This window comes from Myodes glareolus, chromosome 10, assembly GCF_982192425.1.
Source record: "Myodes glareolus chromosome 10, mMyoGla1.1, whole genome shotgun sequence".
Taxonomy (NCBI): domain Eukaryota; kingdom Metazoa; phylum Chordata; class Mammalia; order Rodentia; family Cricetidae; genus Myodes; species Myodes glareolus.
Window position 1 is genome coordinate 35,789,812 of NC_142035.1, and position 18,558 is coordinate 35,808,369.

An 18,558-nucleotide genomic window follows, 5' to 3' on the forward strand; every position below is an offset into this window, starting at 1 on the left:
CCCATTCTGGATAGGTAACACTATGATAGGATGCTGGGATCCCTGTGGAGAGTGGAGGAAGAAGAGGCCAGAAGGTTGAGTAAAGGAAGGGCTAAGTGAGATGAGGGTGTCGTTTTACTCTCCACATATGGAAGGCCAGTGCACAGTTTTAGTCTGGCTTCTTGAGACTTGAGAAGATGGTCCTAACTTCTGTATGTGAATAGAGTGGATGGTGGTAAGAGAAGGAAGAGGAGGAGGGGGATGACGACAAGGGTGACAACACACCACCACCTTCACCATGGACATGTCAGAAGTGGCGAGGACCAGGCGAGGACCACAGAGAATGACAGCTGTGGGTCTTACAGCTGTGTCACAGAGGCAAAGCAAAGATGGCCCTTCCGGGTTCAAGTCAGAGATGGAAAGAACTGCAGGTGGACTCAGTTCTTTTCTCATGAGTTTCTTGTTCTGCATTCCTACCAGAGTCCCCTCCTTTCTGGAGCCTGATTCTGACGATAGAGGCTAATCCCCTATCACTATCAGGGCACTTAATGTTTGTAAGGCTGGCCAATCTCTAAATTTGTCCCAAGGGTCCACCAACCTTCCAACTGCCCTTCTCTTTACTGCCTCCACTCCCTTCTTCTCTTAAGCCCCTTCAGCCTACACATCTTTGCTAGGTTCAACTTTTGTAGTTGCACCGAATTTCTGTTTTCAAAGTTGTCAGATATTCCCCAGTCTCTAAATCAATACCAATGCCATCTTCCCAGAAAGAGCACTTTCTAGTTTGTCAGCTAAAGGGATTCTCTATTGGCTTCTTGTGTTCATGCCCTTGGTTTTTGCCCCGCTCCTGTTTGTAGAATGTTGAAATACCATTCTTGACTTCTGTACTAAAGAATTGTCTAGAGATAATATCACAGATTTCAAAAAACTGAGAAAATAATAAAAAGCAACATATACATCCCCATGAAGTTCCCAAAAGGAAACAAGATGAAAAAAATCATAAGCTGGCTGCTGAGGAGGAGGAAGTAGAGTGACTCAGACGCCAAACCCATGAAGATCCTAAAGCTCCTCTGCAGTGTGCTCCAGTCTCAAGAGTAATAAGGCAGTTCTTTTCTGTTGTTGAAGGACAGTAGTACTGATGTTGGCAACTGGGATGAAATGAAAACAGCTGGTGCTAGAAGTCCTGGTGAAAGGCTAGGAAGCTGGAGCTGCCTTCCTGCATCCCTTGGAATTGGTCCTCCCAAGCAGGTCCTCTATAGAGGACATGTAATGTAAGAGAGGGCAGAGCCTCTCTATAGGGCCCTCTATCTCCTCTTGTTGCCTGGCTAGAGAAAAGTGGTCAAGAATGCAGACCACTCAGTCTTCTGACCAGAAGGGTCACAGGTACGACAGCACAGGAGCCTTGTGTTAAGTATATGGCATTTTCTAGTGAAGAAAAGAAGTAGGACGTTATGTAAAAGGGGGTGGAAGGGAATGAATATGAATCATAAACCCTCTAAAGACAAAACAGTCCTTATCTAGATGAAAACATATGTCAGGGCTAGAAGGGGGAGCCTTACAGTCCTTTCATTCCATAAAACAGGCTAATGAGAAGCAGGAACTCAATAAACAAAGCAAGATGATAATAAAAAGCAGAGGAGATGGAAAAGAGAGATTGTAGACTAAAGAGTGATCTTGAGGTCTAAGACGACATTATTGCAGAACTAATAAATAAAATTGGAAACCTCAAGGAAAATAATAGATGGCATTGAAAATCAAGTTACTCGAGTAAATGCTGGCTAATGTGAGTGAGCGCAGATGAAGTGATCTGGATGCTGGTGTGGCTGGAAGCTAGAAGGGAGGGACGGAGGCAGTGCAGCATTGGGGTAATTACTGTTCCTGGAGTAGACAGGCAGCAGATGCAACTGAGAATGGAAAGGAAGGCAGGGCAATTTTCATAAAATGGAAAAGCTGAGTGTGCAGATTGGGATAATGCATTGTGTTCCAGGAAAATGGAAAGACTGTTGAAGGCTGAGATCTGCCCTAATCATACCATCGAACTTCATGGGTACTGGGATATGAGCTAAAAACCAACTTGCCTGCCATGGACTAAAAGTTCAATTGACTCAATACTTCCACCAACGATGTTCAGTTTCAAGAGACAGTGGTCCTCTCTTCAGTGTTTCATATGAAAGGAAATGCAGTATACCTTGTGGCCACAAATTGGTACCACTGACATCATTTGTTTATCAGGATGGGAGAAACACAATTCCAAACAGAAAATAATCTTCTCTAACCGAAACATGTCTGGAAAAAACATGGACACAGTGAACAGGGACCTGTAGACGAAACTTTCTGTCCCATACAGTCCCACAGCTGTTTGATCTCAGAGAAAGACCAGAGGTTTATATTAATTATAAACTATTTGGCCTGTTAATTCAGGATTATTATTAACTGGCTCTTACAACTTAAATTAACCCATAATTGTTATCTATGTTCAGTCACTTGGTTTGGTACCTTTTCTCAGCGCAGCTTTCTAATCATGCTTCCTCAGCATCTGGCTGGTGACTGACCCTCTTTCTTTCTTCTTTCCAGAACTCTCTTAGTCTAGTTGCTCCATCTGTACTTCCTGCCAGACTATTGGCCAGTCAACATTTTATTAAATCAATATAAGTGACAATTTTTTACAGTGTACATGAGCATTATCCCACAGCATCCCCCCGCTTTTTTGCTTTTCAAAACAAGACCCTGTTTTTCAAAACAATCTCATTTCTTTTGTTAAGCTCTTTTCCTGACCATTTTCCATAACAACTTGTAACCAACATGCTAAACAAAGACAAACATCTATAATCCAGTTTTTGGGGGGAATGTGCGCATAGTTTTATAGGCTCCTTCCTGCTGATTGGGGGCACTGATAATTTTATGGGGATCCAAATACAAGTTAGGATTTTGCTCAAGTCCTTACTGGAGTATTCTGTGAGGCAGGATCAGCTTGGCCATCTGTCTTGAATCTGTTCAGAGGAAACTACAACAGAGGTGCTCTGAAACATTGGCTCTTCTGGGCCATCCATTCCCATTGGAGATTTTTTTAGATGGTCAACCTTATTTTGTTTTTTTAACCCAAAATGAATCTCCAGCCTCTCATTTCCTGTGGAAACAAAAACAAAACCTTTTCTCCAAAGTGACATATCTTTTGATTTAAGTTTTGCAGTCAAGGCATTTTCAAAATATATGGTTGGATTAATCCAGCAGCATTTATAATTAAATGTCTTTTAGTAGACGTTTCTCCTTTCTCAGCAGTCAAACAATTCAGAAACAACACATAACATACAGTATGCAGATTCTCTGTGTGTTTTCCATATTTTGTGACTTTTTTTAAAAAAATTCTTTTATTTTAATTTTTGTTTGTTTGTTTGTTTGTTTTTTTGAGACAGGGTTTCTTTGTGTATCTTTGGCTGTCCTGGAACTCACTCTGTAGACCAGGCTGTCTTTGAACTCACAGAGATCCGTCTGCCTCTGCCTCCCAAATGTTGGGATTAAAGGTGGTGCCACCATACCTGACTACTCTATTTCTTTTTTTAAGGTTTTTCTCTATTCTTTTTCTTTTTCCTTCTAAGCTTACATATATTTTTAATACATTGTAAGCTGTTTAGAGCTTTTTTTCTGTCTGAATCTCTCTTTACTATATATCTCTATCTTTTTCTGACCACATGAGCCTTTAGTCTGCTAAGACTAAAGACTAGGATTAAAGCTGCAACTTTGGCCACTGGCTCTGCCCCAGCTTAGCTTTTGGAGAGTCTGTCTTCATGAAGGAGGCAGTGGCAGCATCCAGATTATTCCCACATCCAAATTTATTCCCACAGCTGTGGAGTTTCTAGGTCCATCCCACCACTAAGAAGCTTTGATGCTGGCTGCTCAGAAGCACCATTTAAGTGTTTGGTGGCGGGGCCTCTTAACAGAGCTGTGAGGGTTTTTTTGCCTTTAATACTGAGTCAGGAAGATTCTCTTTAAGGAGCCATGCCTCTACTTGCTGACAGCAAACAGAGCCCACCAGAGAAAATGGTGTTAGCAAGAAGCTAGGCTTAACTCTGTTCTTTTCTGTCTAGAATCTTTTTTTTTAAAGCTTTTTTAGAGTTTAAGTGGAAATTCTTGCCAAACGTTTGGGTGCCATTTGTAGACAGAAGTTTCTGTCCTGCCTGGTCCTGCAGCCAGGACCTTGACCAATTCTCTATTTGCTTTTGCAAAATGCATGACAAATGCAGCTTAGGAGTGGAAGGGCTTATTTTGTCTCACAGTTTTTGGTACAGTCTATCATGGCAAGAAATCATGAAGAAGTCACAGTGATAGAAATATGAGACAGCCAGTCACATTGCACCCAAATTCAGGAAGCAGAGAGCAAGGGTGGTTAGTGTTTAGCTTATTTCTTCTTTATATTAGTCTGGGACCCCAGTCCATATGATGGTACCTCCTGAATTCAGTTTGAGTCATTCTCCTCAGTTAGACCTTTCTGGAAACGCCTTCATAGAGACACCTCAGTGCATTTCTGTGGTAATTCTAAGTGCGAACACGTTGACAATTAAGATGAATCATCACAACTGGTCTCTTAATGTTTTTTTTTTCTCAACTTAGCTGGATAAAGATGCATTTTTGTTGAAAGACAGCAAATATTTCAATTTATTTTTGATCTGTTAGATTAAATTATGCATTTTTTCAAATTGAAAGATAACCTCTGTTACAGGCTTTTATTTTTATGGAAGTATTACAGTCTGCTTGATATATTTTCCCCTTTCCCCTTGTGTGTGTGCTGTAGGTCTCCTCATGGCCTCATCTGGTCATGTCTGTGCTCTGGGTTAAGGAAGTTAGCTGAACTTTCTGTGAGTCAGAGCTATACCGTGTCACTAGTTGGTAAAATATATAAGACTAAATTTCTACAAAAATTCTGACATTTATTAATTGTTAACAATTTGGGAAAAAACCCACTTTAAAATCACTATGTCTACTACCAAAAAGCAAGCACCCAGTGAGTGATTTAAGATGAGCCTGGCATCTCTATTGCCTCTTAGCAGACTCAGTGTGAGCCAAGACCTCAAGCAAGCTAAGCTCCTGCTCTGCCATTAAGTGACACTCCTGGTTCAGTGTGCTTTTCTATTGGTCTTAACTTACTCATTTATTCAAGGAAGTAGTTCAGTTTTACATGACTCGGTGTGAGAAAATAAGGATAAAGTCATGATTTTAAAAGCTGAATCTTTTTCACTGTAATATTGTGTGGTGACTACAAGCTCCTCCTCCATAGCAAATAGTACCCTTTATAGGATCTTCTCTGAATTCAGGAATCCTTGCTTGTAACCTTCTAGGCATCCCAAGGTCCTCAGAATGTGACTGAGGTGCTCTGTCTTCTGTTCAAACACACGTTTCACATTCAGAAATGTTTTATGTGACTAGGTGTCTGGAGGTTGAGGCAAAACACAGTGAGCTTTTTTTTTTTTTCAGCTGTGAGAGACACATTGTTTAATATGACTTGATGCTATTCTGACACTTGTGATCACTCTTAGGTTCCCTTTTCATGCAAACGCATTTGGTTGACCTAAAACTTTGTTTCGTTGTAAGCTATCTGCATCTCTACATATTTCACTTCTTTCTTTGAGGCTCATTGTGCCAGGAGTTATGGGAGGGGAGCCAGTACCTCTATGTTAAGCATTCTGTCTTATCCAAGAGGTGTTTCATAAATTATGTATAACAGTAGATGCCACTCAATAAATATTTTATATGTGATAGATATTTTTGTCTGAAATTACTTTTTCACTTGAGCAATGATTTAAACCCTCGTTTTCAGTTTTATGAGGTGACACTTTTATATTATCATGTAGTCGAATGCAGCTTGAATGTCATGGAACTTTAGGGCAGCATTAATCTAAACTTCATCTGCCCCACTCTCCAGCCTGGGAAAATTTTCTGGGTGCAGGTTTTGCCCATGCCACATATGTACAAGTGCGTGCATGTGTGTGTGTTGGGGTGAGTGGGGACAAGTAGTGCTTTTGATCTAATAGCTCCAAAGTTGTGAATTTCCAATGCTTTCCAGAGTCTTTAAAACTTACTTCAAGGAAGAAAAAAAAGCACTTTTCATTTTTTGTTTTTTGGTAAAGAATATTAGAGTGAACTTGGATGTAATCCAAAATGATTTTTCTGGTTTAAGTCAGAAGTGTTACGATTAAAAATATTCCCTCCCTCTCTCCCCCCCTTCCTTCCTTCCTTCCTTCCTTCCTTCCTTCCTTCCTTCCTTCCTTCCTTCCTTGCTTCCTTCCTTCCTTCCTTTTTCTGGTAGTGGGTGTTCTCGCCCACAATTTTTGTAGAAAGAAAACACAAATGGCTCTGGACTTAGGAGAGGAGTCACTCTTTTCTTTTCATGTCTATGGTGGAAACAGGTCATGACTATGGAGCCTTTAACTTTTATAAAGTATCATCACCTGGGTCAGAGACTAGACCTTCCAGTAGGACATTGTTTTATAGGTGGAACTGTGTGATTAAATTCTACATACATATATATATATATATATATAAAATATCACATGCATCTCATTTCTATTGGAATTCCATCATCAGGAGGAGAGGCACGGATCCTACCAATGAGAGGTAGAAGTGGGGCTCATTCTATATAGAGCACTCATTTCAGTCATGGTTCACAAGGGCCTTGCCATCATAAATCAAGGTTACTGAATCTCTTGACCTCAAAGCCTGAGGTTCCCAGCCGTGGAATGAGAGCGTGGTTGATAGGAGAAATAATTGAAGAACAATGATATGCTTCATTTCCCTTTCTAGAATCTAACTTATGCACTGGCCATTTCTTTGCATATCTATTTAATGGTTGTTAAATTAAATTGCTTTCTTCCAAGTGGTGGTTTTTATGTGCTTTTTTTTTTGATAAATCTACCTGGGTCTCTTCATTCTATCACCCTCTTGTGTGGCTTCAGGTTTGCATGTGTGCGTTTGAAACCTAAAATTTCCAGAGAAGGAAGTTTCAAAGCGTTTCCCACTTTGTGTGCCCCATCCGTGAACTTATCACTAACTCCTTTAAGTTCAAGATTTGAGTTTTGCTTTGATACTAGCTTGAGAGGTTCAGAATCTCTTGCTTAGAGAATTGTAAGTGGTATGTTGTTTGCCTGATTAAATGGTACCGTGCAAAGATTCTTCACCAAAATAAAAGGTTCTTAGGTATCAGCTATGAGATAGAGAAATGTGTCTTTGGTAGGTAAGAGTGGGAGAGATGTTCACTAGGAGTAGCTCCTCCTGAAACACCTGGTTAGTAGCTAGAATCCTCTACCCAGTTCATCCATGACATCTACAATGTTGCCACACACTTAGGTATTGTAACATGAAGGCTGGCTTGTGGTGTTTCTGTCCTGCTCGGTACCCCACAGACGGCAAGCCCCAAAGAAAATCACACAGGGGACTCCATAAGATTATAAACTGATTGGCCCATTAGGTCAGGCTTCTTATTAGCTCTTGTAGCTTATATTAACCCATTGTCTTATCTATGCTAGCCACATGGCTTGGTACCTTTCACAGCAGGGCAGGTCACATGTTGCTTCTGGGTGGTCTGGGCAGGAATGGGAGGAATGGGCTTCCTCTTTCCTAGAATTCTCCTGTTCTCATGGCCCCGCCTCTACTTCCTGTCTGGTTAACCCAACTATACTTCCTGCCTGGCCAATCAGCGTTTATTCAAAATAAACAGATTGACAGAATTTAAACTATTTTCCTGCACCAAGGTATCATTTAGTTCAGAATTAGCACTGCCCAGTTTCATTTGAAATTTCACCCTAAATTTCTTGGAATCTGTTAGCTTCCCACCTTGAACTTCTCCAGAACCTTGAATTTAGTTTTGGACCACTTTGGTGTGGAGTGAAGACATGAGCCTTCTGGTTTCTTCTCTGGGGGATTGCTCTGGGTCTGTACATGACTCACTGTCCTAACTTCTTATATCTCCCCACTTAGCAGTACCTTGGCAACAAGAGTTGTGGAGCTGCTAAAGAGGGGAACAAGTAAGCATGGAGCAGTCTGGTTCTTGATATTTTGTAGTGGGGTGGAGTGAGGGACTTTGAACTGAGTCATGAAGTACGTGATGATGCCTGCTATGTACCTATAGAGGGGAATGCTTCAACCAAGGCTGTTTGTGTACACTGGGGACACATGACAACATCCAGAGGCATTTTTGGTTGCCACTGCCTTGGAGAGATGAAGATTATTATCAGCATTAGAGAATAGAGGCCAGCAAGACTGCCACGTATCTGCCAGTGGTTAAGAAAGACTTAGAAGTGTCAGTAATGGTGATGCATACAGTTGGGTAGATTCAACAGTGTAAGAATAGAATTTAGAGCAGGGTAGTGGTGGTGCATGCCTTTAATTCCAGCACTTGGGAGGCAGAGGCAGAGGGATCTCTGAGTGCCAGACCAGCTTACTGTACAAGAGCAAGTTCCAGGACAGCTAGAACTGTTACACAGAGAAACTTTGTCTCAAACAAACAAACAGAGTAGAATTTGGAGAAAGAAAGGAGTGAAGTATTGCTATAGTTTTTTCCTTGTGAGTAACTGTAAAATTGGCATTTGCTGAGATGAGGTGGATAGTCTGAAGGCTTGAGGGGGTTTGTTTATGGTTGTTTATTTGTTCAATAATATGTTAAGTTTGAACTACCAATCTGCTATTTATATAGAGATACTGAGTTAGGCAGGAATGTGTGTGTGTGTGTGTGTGTGTGTGTGTGTGTGTGTGTGTGTATGCAAGTATGGATTTTAGGGGAGAGGTATACCCTGACAATTTTAACTGAAGAGTCCTCAGCAAGTGGATGGCTGGTAAGTCAAGAGTCAGGTTGAGGTCCATGATCCAGTATGAGTAGACTCCCAAGATTGACAGCCTCCATGGTGTAATGTCAAAAGAGTAGCAGAGAGAAACAGGAGAAGTACAGGGAAATTTGGGGTGTGTAATGCTTCTCTTAGGGGACACAAAGCACAAGGATAAGCTGGGCTGAGGGAGGTGATGGGCATTGTGGTTTGTGTCAGTTACTTTTCTGTTTCTGTGACAGAAACATCATGACCAGGACAGCTTGCAGAGGAGAAAAGCTTATTTTGACTTATAGTTCAGAGCAATAAGTGTCCATCATAGTGGGGACATAGGACATTACAGGGCAGCCATGGTGGCAGGAAACTGGGAGCTCACACCTTCCATGGCAAGCATGAAAAAGACAGAGCAAATTAGAAATGGTAGGAAGTTTTTAACCTTAAATCCTGGTCTCAGTGATTTACTTCTCCAGCAAAGCTCTACTACCTAAACCTTCTAAAACAGTGCCACCAATTGGGGACCAAATATTTAAATACCTAAGACTATGGAAGAACATTTCTCATTAAAACCATCCCATGAATGAAGTGGGAAGAACTGCTACAGGTGTGTGTAGGTGGGAGTGGTCTGCATCCCTGAGAAGATTATGGGGAGTCCGGGTATAGAGATGCTCTGCTCAGTCTGGGAGCTATTGTCTTGAGAGCATGCTCCATACAATTTGATGACCAGAGAGTAGGACGGGCAATTAAAGAGACTTCTAGCTATTAAAGTGCAGGATTTGAAGACGGAAAAAAGATTACATTATGGAGGGTGATTGGAAAGTCTTTGCTTTTGCTAAGGGAGATGGACCTTGAGATTGACTTTGAAAAGGTTATATATATATATATATATATATATATATATATATATATATATATTAAGCTAAGAGTTTAATTCATTTTGTGTTGAACATTTTATATGCTCCAAGTTCACTTTGCCTACTGCCTGCCAGGTTTTCCACATGAAATTTAAATTCCATTTTTCTTTCTCCCTTTTTATTATAAGAAATAAAATATGACTTATTTCAAATATCTAAAGAACAGCTAGTATGAAGTTGTCTTTCCCCAAAGTAACCTTTTTCCTTCTCTGTTTTCTCCTAATTTCAGGAGCAGACTCTAGCCCTCAGAAAGGAGGGGATTGGTGTGGTTCTGGACTCCGAGCTGCCTCACTTGATTGGCATTGATGATGACCTTCTGAGTACTGGGATCATCTTGTATCACTTGAAGGTAGAAACTGTTTAAGTGGAACATTCTAATTTTGTTTCCAGATTTCCCTTTAGACTCTAGCAAGGTTTATTATAATACTTTATGGCCATGAATACAACTATTAAATTAAAGAATATACAACAAATCCTTGAGCCTTTGGGGATTTTCTACAGTTCATTGGGATTCAGTGGTATTTGAAGTTCCTGTATTTATGGAGTTCTGAAGTTAAATGATGAGTCATCCATTTTGGCTTCTCTTCTGTGGAATCAGGGAAAAACGTGGATAAGGGAGGGAATAAGGCAGAAAAAATCCGAGGAAGGAGCAAGGCTACAGAACTAGAATTTGTTTTGTGCACAATTGCTGGTTCCTCCTGGTAATTATAAAATGGTCCCTTTTTCTTAGATGGTCAGGCTTGGTTCTGAGCAGTTCCCACTATTCTAGAGAGCAGAGCTCCTTGTGAGTTCTCAAGGAGTGTCTCTGTGACCTTGATTTTAATATATTCACTGTCATCTTTGACTCAAAATGAGGTTATTCTGTCTTGAGTTTTGTGGCCTCTCATATCGTGTATCTTTGGACACAAAGCAACCCTTGTCCACTGAAAGAGGAACTCTGTAGAAAGGAACTGAAGCATCCTTAAAATTAATGGGCCAAACAGACTGCAAGAGCTTGGCCTTTTTGAGCACTTGGCCTCTGCAGTGGTGCTGGTACTTAGCAGATCACACAGGATGTCACTGCAGTGTTCGGTCCCCTGAGCTCACTGAGGCTGTTGCATGCCCCAGACCCTGCTCAGTCTGTCGCCTGGCGGGTGAAATGCATCAAGATGGAATGAGATGTAGAGAAGCAGGCTGTTTCTCTGCACTCACTAATGAATATTATTGAATTTTCTTCTCAGGAAGGGCAGACTTACGTTGGCCGAGAAGATGCTTCAACAGAGCAAGATATTGGTGAGACTCTATCAGTGATCTCTCAGTAGTTTTAAAAAGCATATTTAATGAGCAACCTTCTTTTTTTTTAATTGGCATTGAAGTAGTTATAAGAGAAAATGTTGACGCATTGCTTGGTATATGTATAACTACAATTTTGACCACATCTCAATTAAATAACAAGCACAGTTAATTCAGTGAACACATTAACAGTATGACTTTTTTCTGCCACCCCATGTACATTCTTTATCCTACTAGTATAGTTATTTAAGTCACAGTACACCTGCCACTCTATACTTGTCACATGATTTATGGAAATAAGCCAGCAGACATGGATAAAGGATCCCAGGCCTTTTAAAAGGCAGGATATAGACAGTTCTCTACACAGAGATGATGACCAAGTATGAGACCAGGCCCACACAGAAGGCATGACTTTCTGGTGTCCTATAGTCTTCAAAAGGCATACAGCCAGCTAGCTCTTGCGCTTGGAAAGATGACAGCCTACACAGTGTTCTAAGCATCCCTTTGGCACTCTGTGGTGGACAATGTGGTAACAGTCAGTGTATGTGTAGAGGGGCACAATGGTGATTGGGGGGACATTACATTTATTTCCAGACACATTTAGAGTTGCTGGTGAGGACTTTTCTTTTCTATCAAGTATATGCTAATGAATCACTTGTTGCATGTTTCTCTGTACACTCAATATTTACTAGAAACGGGGAGAGCTGGAAAACCACTCCAGAAGCCCCCAGACTCAAGTACTTCTGAGAATGCTTTTATATCAGATCCCTTGTTTTAATTATGTATTTGGTCTTGGGAGCAGCCGTAAACAATGACAGTTAGTAAGGTCAGTGTTCTCTGACCAGAGACATTCAGTGGTGCAGTTCTGCAGAGAAAGTGGGAGCTACTCCTGATACACGGAGAGGTGCTCATATCTGCTGTTGCTGGGATGTTCATAGATAATCAGGTAACTGTCAGCAACTGGCTGCTCTCAGGGGTCTCAGAATCAGCACAGGCTGTGGCACTGGGCATCTCAGAGAAGCCTCTGGAAGTTCCTAAGACCTCCTGAGGTCCATGCTGTGCCATGCCTCTACTCTGTACTTACAGGAGGCATTACCTGAAAGTGCAGAGGTGCTCATGGCTCGTAGACCCATAGAGGCTTTCATTCTTATGTCTCCCTATGGCTGGCGGAAATTGGCCTGCATTGAACAGAGATTCTCAGTTAAACAAGCTGCTCACCTGTGTCTTCTTGTTAGGAAGAGTAAGCTGCCATGCCAGAGCTCACTGTCACAGGGTGGCTAGCCAGACCCTTTGAGGTAACCATCGTGGATGCCTCTGTCTCTGCCCCTTAACATTGCAGACTCACTCAATGGTATTGTCCACAGCGCTTTTGTGGAAAGTAACAGACATTCAAAATGGAAAAGAGATAAATAGTTGGGAGTCATCATAGCAGACACTCGAGTGGGGACCAACTTTCTCCTTTGTTTTTCTCTCCTAGTCCTTCATGGTCTTGACTTGGAGAGTGAACACTGTATCTTTGAGAATATCGGGGGAACGGTGACTCTGATACCCCTAAGTGGGTCCCAATGCTCCGTGAATGGTGTTCAGATTGTGGATGCCACACAGCTAAATCAAGGTACCTGGTTTTGCTTTTCAGAGTTCTCTGTATCTATTGAGAAAACAAGCTGGCCTTGGGGAACATACACATCTTACTGATTAAGGGACACAGAGGTTAAAGACTTTTTAAGACTATTTGCCTCCTTATGTTTTCTCTTTGTCTTGTTGGGGGGCTGCTTCATAATACCCACTTTCTTGTTGAATTAAACATGACATATTTATGAATATTTGTGGTTGTGAGAATTAGCTATTAGATGATTTTAAGTTAAAAAGTACCTCTTACAAGAAAATTTAATAATAATCATTTCCTTTAAGACTTTTACTTTCAGTGTTTATGTCCTTCTTACGAGTGGTTACAGTTATATACACAGGATGGGTAGCATGCCTTTTCTGTTGGAAACAACTTCAGTATTCTAAAAAAAAAAAAAAGAATAGATGCAGAACTTTGAAATCACAGAGCCATGTGAAAGTAACCAGTGCATGTTAATTAGTCTGCTCTTTTTCTCTGTAGCTAAATTGATAAGATTATAAAGAGAAAAGGTCGTTCCAGTCAGTGTTAGTCCTTTGGCTTTGAGCCTGTGGTGAATTAAATCTCATGACCTGAAAACAGAAAAGAGGGAGGCACACCATACCTCTCTGAAGACCTTCCAGGAGACTCCTCTACCTAACGGTTCCAACTGTTCCAAGCTGATGGGATTACATGTCCTCTAGGGGAAGGATAGGATTCCGAGTGTGACAGATTCCAATCTTTGAGTGCCTTTGTGTATATTTCCTCCACCAGTGAGATTCTCCATACACCTATAGTGCAGCCCTACAACTAGGAAACTAATGGTCATCCTCAGATTTGGTTTATTTGAGTTTGGCCATCTGCTTCTCATGGATCCAGCATTGTGCATGGGCGTGTTGGCCACATCTCTAGTTTCTTCATTCTAGAGCAGGTCCTTGGTCTTTCTTGGACTTTATGACATTGAACAGAGTGTGTCAGAGGCATTGTAGATACTCCCTCTGTGGTATTTCTCTGGTGCTGTTTGTAGTTAGACTTTTGTTTGTTTGCAGGAAGTGCTGGGTCAGACTTGTACAGACTAGGCAAGGCTGTGACACTGAGACTTACACCTCCAATATGATGCATTTCTGATAATGCTGCATTTTCCTCCTCTCCCATCAAACAATTCTTATGGCACTCCCTTTGGTACCTTGGTAAACATGCAACTGGCTAAGCTTTTTTCCCTGTGTAGTTACTTCCTTTGACTTTGGCTTTAGATACTTTGGCTTTGGGAAAGCACTTTGGTTATTAATATTCTTTCCCTTGTCACATGTTGATTTACTGTTTCAGAAACTGTCTTTAAAATTTTGATGAATTATTATTAATCTGTTGGTTGCTAAAGAGTTCTTTATCATTTCTTCTGCATTTGTCAGTTGAATTTTTAGTATCAGAGTTGCATAGTTAGTCACTCTATTTAATATTTCCTCTGCTTTGCCTTTATTTATTTTGAATGTTCATATTGTCTCAGATTTGGCCAGTGTGGGCTTCTTCAAGGTGGCATCTGTGTCTTGGGCTTGACGTCATTGATTTGTGAGCTCTCGCATACCTTCTGAGGAGAGATATTCTAGACTCATCTTGTACATTCCTAGAACTTTCCAATTCTTTAAAGGGTGCTCTCCAGTGTGGGCGATACATAGACCTTCCTTAACATTTAACCTTGAATGATTCTTCTCTCCCGTACTGCCCAGGAAGGAAGCAGGATCATGAGTTTGCTGAGTTTGCAGAAATTCTTCAGATAGCTGTAACTATGTATCTAATTCTCCTCTAGATTAAAGCTTGTTGATAAATGTCTAAATGAAGTAATTTTATTTTACTTTATACCTTATTTTATTTTGTCCTTCTACTCAACTAGGTAGCTCATTTTAAAATATGTCTACTTTTTCCTTCAGTTTATTTATATGATGAGTTACATTGATAGATTTGCATATGTTGAACCAGCCCTGCATCTCTGGGATGAAGCCTACTTAATCATAATGGATACATTTTCTAATCTGTTTTTGGATTCGGTTTGCCAGTATTTTATTGAGAATTTTTGCGTTGATGTTCATGAGTGAGATTGGCCTGTAATTCTCTTTCTTGGTTGTGTCTTTGTGTGGTTTTGGTATCAGGGTAACTGTAGCTTCATAAAAAGAATTCGGCAATGACTCTTCTGTTTCAATATTGTGAAATACATTAAGGAGTATAGGTATTAGCTCTTCTTGGAAGTTCTGGTAGAATTCTGCATTGAAACCATCTGGGCCAGGGCTTTTTTTGGTAGGGAGGTTTCTAATGACAGCTTCTATTTCCTCGCGACTTACAGGTCTATTTAAACTGCTCACCTGTCTTGACTTAATTTTGGTAAATTGTATTTATCTAAAAAAGTGTCCATTTCTTCCCCATTTTCCAATTTTGTGGCATACAGGTTTTGTAGTAAGGTCTAATGATTCTCTGAATTTCCTCTGTGTCTGTGGTTATGTCCCCCTTTTCATTTTTAATCTTATTAATTTGCATGTTCTCTCTCTGCCGTATGATTAGTTTGGATAGGGGTTTGTCAATCTTGTTGATTTTCTCCAAGAACCAGCTTTTTGTTTCATTGATTCTTTGGATTGTTTTCTGTGTTTCTATTTTGTTGATTTCAGCCCTCAGTTTGATTATTTCCAGTCTTCTACTCCTTCTGGGTGAGTATGCTTCTTTTTTTTTCTAGAGCTTTCAGGTGTGCTGTTATGTCTCCAATGTGTGCTTTCTCCGTTTTCTTTAATTAGGCACTTAGTGCTATGAAGTGATTCAGGTTAGGAAGCAAACTTCTGATCTATTAGTCTATCTCAGATGTGACTTTGATTAAGAGAGTCATAGAACTAATTGACATTGAAGGCCAATGGCAACACTTGTCTTTCCCTGTGGGATGCTCTTAATTCTTTTATTGTCGTGGTTCCGTGGTGATGTTCAGATCCAGAGTGCTTGAGTTCCTCCAGCGTTATGCTGAGCTGCTAAACTGCTTCCACCATGTCTGGAGGTGTGAGAGCATTGCACGGAGTATAAATGCCACTAACAAGCCGCAGGATGGGGAATGCTAGACGGCATCAAATCAAGGCATTGTGTGAGAGTAACAAGATGACAACTTTTTTTGTCTTTTTTTAACCTAGACTTTCTTTCATTAACATATATCCTGTCCATGGTAAATTAAGAAATAAAATTATCTACTTTGGCTTGCTTAGTGTTTGTTGATTTTTAAAATTAAAACTGAAACATGTTTTTAAAATGCAGAGTGATGTGATAAACTGGAGGTTTGTGACTATATGTAATGAAAATAAAAGGAGTAAATGGGACTGACCCATCCTCCTCCAGATCATCTTCCCTGCCAGAGAGGAAGGAGGCAACTTTAGCATTTGTAGAGAAGGATCATAGACTTCAATAAGCGTTTAGGTTTTTAAAACCTATATTAAAATATAAAAAAATGGACTTTATTTAAAACACAATAAATGGAGCATGATTAAGTAGAACAGTATTTTTATACTTAAAACCTTTCTTGGCTTTTGCCCATGAAGCAGCTTTGTAAAGTCAGTTCTGTAGAGCACTTTTGCACACTCCTGCTTAGGTGATTTTTGCAAAGTCAGATGTTTTGAATTAACGTTTGGCCACCAAGCCTCTTGGAGATGGATCTTGGGGTAGCTGGACAGCTGCTGAATTAGTACAGAACACTGAAAAAAATGATAGCAGACCATTCACTATCTCTCATTATTATTCATACTTTTACCCTCTGAAACCTTGACTTGTATCTGTTGTTAAATCCAGGTACAGATTCTATTTATAGCCCTGAGGATCGTGAAGTCCAGGCCACTTTGGTATCCCATACCTGTTGTCCTAACTAACTTTCAGTCTCTGGCTTACCATAGTGGTTACTGACCTATCATCCTTTCTGGCCCATTATTTCTTGATCCTCAGCATTGACCTGTTAGGTAAGCTACTGATTGGTTTCATGAAAGACATACAGAAGGAACAGTTTTGTAACAGTTCCCTGCTTCCCGAACAGCAGGAATATATGATAGGAGCCCAAATGACTATCATCCCACATCACCCCTAGCTGACTGCATCTCAGGTTCACCTCATGTCACTCACAGCACCCTCCCCTTTCGTCACCAGCTTCCACCTTATTGCTGATATTCGATAGTCAGCTGCTTCTTCATTGGTAAATTACTTTCATTTGGAAATGTACTAGGCTGTGCCGTTAAAAAAAAAAAGCACAAGTAGTAATTACATCTTCCTTATCTAAACCACTTAACACACTGTGAATGCCAAAAAATAGATTTGTCTAAATTTAGAAAGTTGTCACCATTAGGGGCAAATGTGTTTGTTTTTCTGTTCTTCATTTTTAACTTGTGTCAGTGAACTGCCTTCTTTCAAATAGCATAGCCACCCCCACCCCACACACAAAATAAAGAAAGGAAAGGTTTTCATCTATTGGCATAGTCAGTAAAGTGAAGAGTATTTGCTGGAATTATAAGCATGAGTGGAATGGAATATTCCTTCTTAATTGTCTAATATCTGACATCAGACACCCTTTCCTTCATCTTCAGGTCTAAATATACCCATCTCTTAGCGTGTGCCCAAAGCTCAGGTCCCCTACCTCTTGTGATTCCATTATAGCTCCATAAAATGAATCCGTAGAAAAAAGAAGGCGATTCTTGACCATAATGTCTTATTTATATTCAAAGATCACAGCTCTTCTTAGGAGTCTAAGCTCTTAAGTTCTCTCAAACCTAACCACCATATATTTAATAAGAAATGGCACAATAATCAAGTGTGTAATAATTCAGCAAATACTTCAGCCTTTTCTCGGAATTTCTAGGAACTAGTCTTTCTTATTTGAATTAGTTTTTGATGTAATATGTATTTTTAAAGCTGGTCACTGTTAAATGTCAATAATTTTTGCATTTATATCTGTGGATACCTTTGGTCTTCTTGCTGGCCTGTCAGATTCATTGAACATTCACCTCTGATTTTAGAAGTGCTACAGAAACTGCATCTTGGAAATTCACACTTAGGTGCATTTGAATGTGATGCGCTTGAGTGCCAAAACAGATTTGCTTTTACTCAAGTACCCTGAAAGGGGGAACAGGTGATTGTCTGCAGTGTGGAGCTGAGGAGCCTTTGATAAAATTTTCATCTGCTGGAAGGCTGCTGTGAGTTTCTCAGTGACAAATTAAAAAGGAATTTTAGTGGAAATGGAAAAGAAAATAGATCTTTGAGGCTTGAACCACTTAGTTGAACCAACTAAGGCCGAGAATGTATATGCTTCAGAGAGTTGGGAGAGCAGAGCTTGTTCCCTGTGGGCTCCACTGTACTGACCTGAGCACCCGCCAGATGCCTCGCTCAAGTTAGAGACCTGAAAATTGAGATTTTTCTTTTTGAATTTCAAAACCTGAACTATTTTTAAAAAGAGAATGGTTCTCCAAGTTGTCCCAGGTCAGTGACATCAGCACTACCTTGGAGCTTATTAGATGCACAGATTCCTAAGCCCTATGCTGCAAAAGATCTAGATCTAAAAACCCCAGTGGGTTTTTCTGTCTAGAAGTAATTCTGATACATGCTTCTGCATGAGAGCAGCTGACTAAAGCTAGTCACACTGAAGTCAGATTCTTGACACCCTTGACATGAGCAGAAAAATAACTATTTGACTATCTCTACTCCTTTCTTTTCTTTTTCATCCTTCATACCTGTTTTAGTCTCTGATCCCTTCAGCAGCTTACGCTTCACATTGCCTAAGGTGGCTTTACAGTGGGTGTTGCCATGGGTGTCTTTATGTTTACCAGTTTGGAATTTACTGAGCCTCTGAATCTGTGGGTGTCTGTCTGTCTTTAGAGTTGGGAAGTTTGCCACCATGATTTGTTTAAAAACATTTCCCCTTCTCTTTCATTCTGGATCTCTAATCATATAAACATTAGATATTTTAGTTGTTGTCTCCTGTTCCTTT

At 40.3% G+C, this 18,558-nt stretch overlaps 1 protein-coding gene across 6 annotated transcripts in view; it reads left to right on the plus strand.

Annotated features, from left to right (window-relative positions):
- The window catches only part of Kif16b (kinesin family member 16B), a 270,207-nt gene that overhangs the window by 126,504 nt on the left and 125,145 nt on the right, over positions 1-18,558 (plus strand). For all 6 annotated transcript variants that reach the window (XM_048455467.3, XM_048455465.3, XM_048455466.3 and 3 more), the window contains exons 13-15: positions 9,927-10,046; positions 10,918-10,969; positions 12,447-12,584. In XM_048455467.3, coding sequence (XP_048311424.3) covers positions 9,927-10,046; positions 10,918-10,969; positions 12,447-12,584 — 310 coding nt within the window. The remainder of the gene's footprint in view (positions 1-9,926; positions 10,047-10,917; positions 10,970-12,446; positions 12,585-18,558) is intronic.